Source organism: Solanum tuberosum, unplaced genomic scaffold (genome assembly GCF_000226075.1).
Source record: "Solanum tuberosum cultivar DM 1-3 516 R44 unplaced genomic scaffold, SolTub_3.0 scf00031, whole genome shotgun sequence".
NCBI lineage: Eukaryota > Viridiplantae > Streptophyta > Magnoliopsida > Solanales > Solanaceae > Solanum > Solanum tuberosum.
In genome coordinates this window covers 60,332-69,124 of record NW_006238957.1, presented here as the reverse complement: position 1 = coordinate 69,124, position 8,793 = coordinate 60,332, and the positions used below count along the sequence as shown (strand labels likewise).

The following is an 8,793-nucleotide window of genomic DNA, read 5'->3' as shown; positions in this document are numbered from 1 at the left end:
ATCAACTGGGCTTGCCCATCCCTTTTAACTAAAAAAATTAAATAAAAAAATTATCATTATTTTTTTAATTTTAACAAATTAATCAAATAATATCATTATTCATCATTTTTAAGAACTTATAACTTTTTTCTTTATTTTTATTTTGTAACTCAAAACACATCTTACAATAGTGATGGTATGTAAGAAGAATTTATGTAAATTGTGCTAGCCTATAATCTGAATTGTAAGTGAATTTGGCTAAACATTTTATATTAATTTTAAGTGATGTTGTCATAGTGTTTATATACATATACTATTTCAAAAAATACCAGGGATAATTAAGTAAAATGTCAGCTCAATCATACTTTTTTTTTAAAAAAAATATCTCGATTACAGTTTTTTATACTAACAGGCCTAACCTATCGGTGGTCCCCTAAAGTTGGCATTAACTTTCACTTAGACACTTTAACTAGGTGTTGTTCATTTTAGACACCTCATGTCATGTTTCGGTGTGTCATTTTGATACTTTTTTTATAATCAGCCAAATGTGCAAGGTATGTGTAACACACTCACCAATGATGTGTCAAAATGACGAATTAAATAAAGACACGTGGCATATATATTGAAAATAATTTTTAAATAATGAATTTTGAGTAGAAAAATATGCCAATGACTTAAAATGACAAGTTGCAACTTTTATCCAAATAATTTTTATAAAAATTAACCACTTGCATAGTCCTCTTCTCCATCACCCCACCCCCGATCCTCAACCCCTCCCCTGCTAGATTGTCTTCTCCACAGTTCAAAACCACCTACCCCTCCCACACTCAAATCATCTTCTCCACCCCCACCCCCCTCCCCAACCTCTTCGCAATCTAAATTGTCTTTCTCCAAAATACTTTTATAGTAATTTAACTATTTGAAAAAGATTATTTGACGAAAGCATAATCTCTTTGCAAAAACTAATTCATCTTACTTGAAACTTCAAATAAAATTAAATTCTTCAAATCTAAACAAAGTGTTTCCTATTAAAAGAATTTCCTAGAACTTTTAAAAAAATTGCATTTCAACTATTTTCAAAACATTTTCAGAAGGAAGAATGACAACAAAATAAGAAAAATTGTTTAAACATGAAATCTCTTGGTGTTGTAGCATCATTAGATCTATTTTTTCATGGAAGGAGTATAAGTTTTAGAAAATGGTGGTTAAAATTGGGGAGAATAAAAAAAAAATAGTTTAAATAAGCTCTCCACGCGCTGATAAGGAGTGTATCACACTCACTATGTCATGTCAGCAAAAAGTGTCAAAAATGACACAGTGGGACATGGAAAATTTTTATTTTGTATGAGACACAAGTATTGTCGGTTGTATGAGGGCCTCTTTGGCTACCATTTGTATCATGGGACCACAATTTATTTATTTCACTTTCTTACTTTTTCTATTTCTTTTTTAACCTTTTCTTTTTCACTTGTATTTTATTTTTTTTTGGAAAAGGGTAAAAAATGCCCTTAAATTATGAAAGGAACAAAAATCCCCTCTGTTTGTAGTTTGGTCCAAAAATGCCTCTCGTCAATACTTTGGTCCAAAAATGGCCTTATTGTTATTTTGAGTAAAAAATGCTCATTTTTTCAAATAAATATATTATTTATTTTCTTTTTAACACATTCTATTTCTAATTATATTTTTTTAAATAAGCAAATGTTTATCTTACTTCAATTCAGAAAAAAAATAAAAAAATTTCTTATTTTATTATAATTATATTTTATTGTTATATAAATATAAATTGATGATGGATATACTATGATCTTATATATATAACATATATTATTTGTTGAAAGGGTACATGAAATTATTCTATTTTAATTGACAAGATGAGATTAAGAAAAAAAAATATTTCCTACATTTTTATTTTTTAAAGTGATGTTAAAAGAAAGAAATTAACAAGAACATGGCTCTTTTATAATAATTAAATTAAGAAGAAAATGTGTTTAAAAAGAAAAAATAATATACTTATTCGGAAAAGGGCATTTTTGACCCATTTAGTAACTATAGGGGCATTTTTGGACCAAAGTATTGACTGCAAGGACATTTTTGAACCAAAGTATTGACGACAAAGGCATTTTTGAGCCAAACTATAAACAAAGGGAATTTTTGTTCCTTTCAGATAGTTCAAGGGCATTTTTTACTTTTTTCACTGTTTATTAACTCTCCGGATATTTATTTTTTTTAAATCATAAACAAACTATGGAAATTGCCGTTGTATCTAATATGTCTAATTTATTTCTATATCATTATTAGATGAAAAATTAAAGTAATGTGTTAGAAAACTTTAAATTCAATTTTTTGGATTGGTTTGAAGAAATTAAAGATAGCGAAATCAAAAAAATTATAATCGAACTCTCACCAACAAAGTAAAAAATCATATAATCAATCAATTGAGCTACTAAAATTCAACTGACCTTATTTATTATACTTAAATACACAATTTAATTTTAATTGGTCATTAATTTATTTTTTGGGGCTTCAATCTCAATCACGCAATTCTTAATTGTTAAATATATTTTTGTTTATTTTGTAACCACTTAATGCATTTGAATACTTAATATTTATAATAACATAGTAATGATATTAAGCACTCAATTATCTTCTTTTTCTTTTTTTCATATTTGTTAAATTCTCTACTTGCTTAGCATCTATCAAATAATTATTGCTAATATTAATTTTGTGTTTCTTGCTTAAGATTTTCTTTTGATTTTTTTTTTTTATGTTAAGTGTTCAAATGAAATTTTTATAGATCCATTTTTTTTGGAGGGGATACAAAAATTAATAGAAAAAAGAGTCAACCAAGTGAATTTGTGAAAGCACAAAATAATAATAATATCAATACATTTTTTGCATTGAGAGATCGTAAGACTACAAAAAAAGAAGAAGCTATAGAAACGTTGGTAAAAAAAGTTGCACATATAAAATAAAAAGAGGTTTTGCAAAGAAAAAATACAAAAGAAGAAATGACCAAAATTTGAGAAATTGAAAGTGTGAAAGAGAAAGTGTGATAATTAGGAAAGGGACCCACAAGTACACTTGCAAAAAATAAAATGATGCCCTCATGCAACTATTGTTGGTTGCACCATACAATTTTTCGTGCGACATGACATGAGGTGTCTAAAATGAACATAATCTAATTGGAGTGTTTAAGTGAAAATCAGTGTCAACTTTAAGAAGACACCGATGGATTAGGCCTTACTAAAAATATTCATTCGAAACTTTTCAATTGCAAGCATAAGTACAAATCACACTTTCTTCTTCGTCTTCTTTGATCTTCTTCTTCCAGCCATTAATGACTTCTTTTTCTTCTTCCTTCCTTCCTTCTTCCTCTTTCTTTGTTGTTTTCCTCCTCCTTCTTCTTCCTTATTTCTTCGTTGTTTTATTCTTCCTCCTCGTTTTTCTTCCATGTTCAAAGTTCAAATTTAAAATCATCCTGCCATTAACATGAATCATTTTGTATGATATATCAAAAGAATCGAAACATGAATCTCATATCTAAATTTTGAGATTGTTTAGAGGAGATTTGAGTTGGTTGAGATTAAAAAAAATCGATCTGCAATGTATACTTTATTGTATAAACAATGTTATAGATGGATATACATCTCTTATATATAGTTATACATCATCTATGCATGAGTAAACATTATTTATACAATATCGATACATTACATATACATATGACCATTTTGTTGAACATACTTTAAAATGATCTGACAAGGCTTTTAAGTTAACCCACACTGTTTTTGCTGGTTTCTTGCACTGAAAATAAGCAAATCTTGCTCTTCCACTTATGCTAAAAGCCACTAGTTAATAGATGCTTTCTAATTAGACTATTTTTAATCAATTGTTTATGTTAGGCCAAGAGTTTAGTTAGTTGTTGATGTTTCGGTTGTTTCGTCCTCATTGTTAATGCCTGCTAAACCAATATAGAAAGATAAGTTATCAATATAATATGAAATCGTGTAGCTTTCCTTTTTCCATCTATATGTTACTTCCATCAGTCAATGGTATATTTAGTATTTTCTTCAATCATATTGGTGATAAATTCAAGGAATAAAGTAGCCAATATAACACTGGCAATAGATTTCCAAAATGTCATATTTGGAAGATCTATTACAAAGATGTCTTATACATAATTCTGGAAGAAAATTCTTTGAATTGCAATGCAAACACATGATAATTATTCTACCAACGGTTGTATTGATATGCAAATACAACAGGGCATCAATATTGAGACGCCACATAACTCCTAATAATGGTGGTGTCTGAGTCAAGTTGTAAGCACCTTGATTGTCCACTAGGTACTTACTACCTCCCATCAACATAGATCAGATAACTTTGTCTGTCAAGACTTAAGTTGTCAATGAGCGCGTAACCACATTTTGATAATTCAATGCAACTTAACCCCATCTTATAAAACACAAATCTTGAAATCAAGCATGGGGGGAGAAGGTAGGAAATGAAGATTCCAGCTATATCTCCATGTCATTATATGCACATAAGAGTATCTAAGACTAGAAGCTACTGGTACAAGACTAAAGGCCAAAAGAATGTACAAACATATATCTATCTGATCTCTTTGTGAATGTTATAAATAGCCCCCAATTTTACTGCCAAAATCATCAGCAAGGTAGCTCTGGATTTGAACAATTTTCTGCCAATCCATGAATTGTAAAGTATGAAATTACCATAGAAATTCATGCATGAGCTATTAATGAATAACCTCAACATCTTCTCTTCGAGACAAATCCAAACAATTCCAGGAGACATCCATCTACATACACTTCAAGGCAAGAAATAACTGCTGAGGCTGCCGAAAGTCATTTGGAAGTCTAAAAGTACGATGGAATTATTTGATTCATAACCAAAGCAGGAGCATGCTGATGATTCGGAACTGCAACTCCAGAAAATTTTGTTCTTGAAACAGAAAGTAGAAGCAGCTCTCAGTTCTCATCAAGAGTGGCTAAGACTTCCAATGCTCAAACTTGTAAAACCTGACAGTGCACAATATGACTCTTCAAACCTGCTCGTCCTGCAATACTTGACCATAAATTTGTGAACATAGTTCTGAAGTGACCTTTACCAGCAATGTTTTCCCAAAGATGAGGGTTAGTTTCCACACGCTTATCAGGACTCAACACATCAATGATGCTGATGCTCATGTTGTTACGAATTATACAAAGTTTACCATTAAGGGGAACCAGAGCAGCAGCTTCCAAAGCACGAGAACTTCCAAGGTGGAGCTTGCTATCAATAAATCTGATCCATGACTGAGTAGATTCATCATATACTCTAAGTTTGCACCCATCACGACAATCCAAAGCATATAGACGACCATTCATGGAGATGCTTGGGTTGCGCCAACCAGCAACCATCCTGTTGTTAACTGGGCTCCATGCATTTGTATCAGGGTTATAAGCTTCACTGAGAACTTCTCTGTGGGATCCCAAACCTTTTATAAACCACTTCCCATCATACACTACCCCAATAAAAGGCACCATAGCTGTGCTCATATCAGCAATAAAACTCCAGCGCTTCCTGTTTGGGTCATAAACTTCAGCTGAACGAAGAGTCCTCTGTATTCCTTCACATTCTCCACCAGCAACATAAAGACAATTATTAATTACACAAGAGCCAAAGAAATGGCGTTTGCGGAGCATGTCTGGTGCCCTGTGCCATCTATTTGTTCGAGCATTGTAAAAGATTACCCTTCGCATAGACCCCTTGATTGGATCTTTCCCTCCAAACAAATAAAGATGGCAACCACTAAGAACAGCACAACCAAATCCAAGGGCTTCACTATAATCCCCTGGAACAGGTGGAAGTGGCTGCCAAAGTTGGTAAGTTGGGTCAAATGCATGCCATGAAATCCGTCCATCACGATCTCTTTTAACCACATATACCCACTCTTCAGCCATTCCAAGACTCTTCCTTTGAGAGTAAAAGAAGTTACCAGCAAGAAGCCTATACCATCTTTTGCAAACTAGACGGAGCTTGCTAAGTTCAACACGAGGAACACGTACTAGACAAGCAATTGCAAGATCATCAGGTAGGCTAGGCAGAAGAGGTGGCTGCACTCTTGACCTCTCCCTTCGAGAGTTTTTACTTTTGTGTGCATGAGAACTGATGTCTGACTGGATACAAAGTTTTGAACCTGGGACAAATTTTCTTGCCCCAGCAACTGTCTTTAAGCCCGAATCAACATTGCAATAGCATGATACAGAATCAACCTGCAAAATTAAGGAAATGCAGGTATATATAATTTCTCTAACAACCAGAAAATGTAGCATGCGAGGAATGTTTTTTCTACAATAAAACCAAAACAATAAGAAAGCAAAATATTGTTCTTAGCTATTAACACAAATCGAGAAAGAAAAGTTTAGGATATATATTTCAATCTGATTTTTGAGAACTCAAAAAGCCTGAGCAAGGTATATACGCAAGTTTAAAAACAGAAGATCATAATTTTACTAGCTAAAAGCTTTTCAATTAAGCCTTGCCAGATAATACCAAAACCTTTTTTTTTTGTCTATTTCTGTTCTTTCACTGTTTCTTTCTTCTTCTTCTTCTTTTGGTGGGGTTTGGAGGTCAGTGTTATTAATCATTACTCGACAAATCGATCAATAGCGCAGAAGACTGCCCCACATGCTTATACTAGCAAAGTACTCTCTCCGATGAATAATGCATGTAAATGATGGTTTTCCACATATATAACTAAAGGGTCTCCCTGCCAACAACTTTCATTAACAGAAAGAAAAAATAAAGTCAAGTGGCCCTTATTACTCAATGCGGTACCACTTAAAAAATCATACTTTTTGGAGCCTTCACCAAAACAATCTACTGCTATTGATTTTTCAGATAATTAGCACCCCCAACATAATCTATTGCTATAAGACAATACGTACCCAATGTTAACCTTAACCATATGACTTTTAAAACCTTTAATGCATACTAGAGCTAGGTAGCCAATCCATGATTTGCTTCTTTGCATCCTCCAATTCTGGAAAAGCTAAATGCCAAAAGTCAGCTCACATGCTAACCACATTAAATTTAGCTTGTTTGATGACAAATTATGTCCTGGTAAAAGGTAATTACATTGATGTCTCTTGACCAGTAGGGTGTTCTGTTACCCTTTATAAATCCATATTTGTTCCTCTAGCATAGCTTCACTTGTGTGTAGGGTGTCGTCATCATTGTACCAGCATGAATAAAGAGATAGGACCTAACAGAAAGGCACCTCCACAAAGTTGCTAGATATAGCAGCTGAAGTTCTCAGAATGGAGAGGACCAGTATTTTTTTATTTTTTTTTATGACCGTGGTGTCCGGGCCAACTTGGGCGCAGCTCGACTAATTCCATGGGATACCTGTCACCTCCCACCAGCAGCAGGTGCCAGGTAACTCTGTCCACCAAGGCAAGGATAGAGAGGAGCAGTATTACTGATGTACCTTGTTGGTACTGAACACTCTTTCCTTTTTCTTCACTTCCTAATGTTGATTTTATTGCTTTCACCTTTGATTTTCCCCATTCCCCCTAGCAAATATCAATCTTATATGTTTCATCGTCTTAAGTTTCCCTCATTTAACCACCACTTTTTGCAGCTATTTCAGATAAAAGAGTTACTACCTCATTCACTAAGGAGTTCTCAGAATGGTACTTATCCTCGATCATTCTGCAAAAATCATAATACTTTTTACATCCATATATACGTGAATACATAGTCTTCTGCAACTTTATGCACACATAAAGTATGCTGCTATTTCTACTAGTTACACCATCCTCAGTCCATCAAGAAAGATGAGCTACTTTAACATATTATGACGAATCACAAAGTACAATGCATCTAGAGGCTTAATTTACAGCAGTTTATGAAGCCTATGTACAAATTTCCAATATGTAGACATATGAATCGAACTAGATTAAAATATTATATCACACTCATATACGTACCATTCACATTTAGATTCTCCATACTCAAAGTCAGTCAGTTGAAAGAGGTTTGATTTATGAAGCAAGTGTTAGAGTTCCACATGGTTGTGGATGGGGTAATTGGTCTCTTTATATTATCTTGGGCATTTTCCCCCATGAGCTAGCTTTTGGATTGGGTTACGCCCAAGTGTATGACTTAGCAGTTAATGAAGAGGATGATGATCATGGGATATTAGAGTTCAAACTCCTAGTTGAGGCAAAAAAACTTGGTAATTATTTCCTTCCGTTTGCCTATGTACTTAGGTGGCTCGATGGATAGGATGTAGTAGGTATTTTAGTAGATAGGGACCTGAGGGAGCAAGTGGTGGAGGTTAGGAGGATCAATGACTGAGGGTCCACCGAAAACGGTAGGTAATTATTTCCTACTTTAATTTGTTGTATTTGAGCTGAGGGTCCTCCAAAACAGATTCTCTACCTCTTCGAGATAGACCGTAAAGTAAAGGTAAGGCCTGTGTATACTCTAACCTCCCTAGACCCCACTGGGTATGTTGTTGCCTAGGTATCATGGACAGATTAGCAAGTAGTCATTGAATAGTCTAGGTCTTATGCAAACTACCCCAGACGCCTCCCATTATCCAAAAACAAATATTCTGGAAACCATCCTCATCATATCCAATGAAAACTTATCAAAACAAGGCAGTATGACTAGCAGATATGAGTAACAGAAAACTGCATAAAGTGAAGAACAAATTTCTCAATTTTATTTCAAATTCAGGAAAACATAAACCCAGAAGTCACATTTTCATTCCTCCCCCCCCCCCCCCCCCCCCCCCCCCCCCCC

At 33.7% G+C, this 8,793-nt stretch overlaps 1 protein-coding gene across 4 annotated transcripts in view; it reads right to left on the bottom strand.

Moving 5' to 3' along the window:
• Positions 1–4,092: 4,092 nt before the first annotated feature.
• LOC102596716 (F-box/kelch-repeat protein At1g55270-like) overlaps positions 4,093–8,793 on the bottom strand; it is a 5,934-nt gene continuing 1,233 nt past the window's right edge. For all 4 annotated transcript variants that reach the window (XM_006341827.2, XM_006341830.2, XM_006341828.2 and 1 more), the window contains exon 3: positions 4,093–6,254. In XM_006341827.2, the coding sequence (XP_006341889.1) occupies positions 5,004–6,254 (1,251 nt within the window). In that variant the 3' untranslated portion in view covers positions 4,093–5,003. The remainder of the gene's footprint in view (positions 6,255–8,793) is intronic.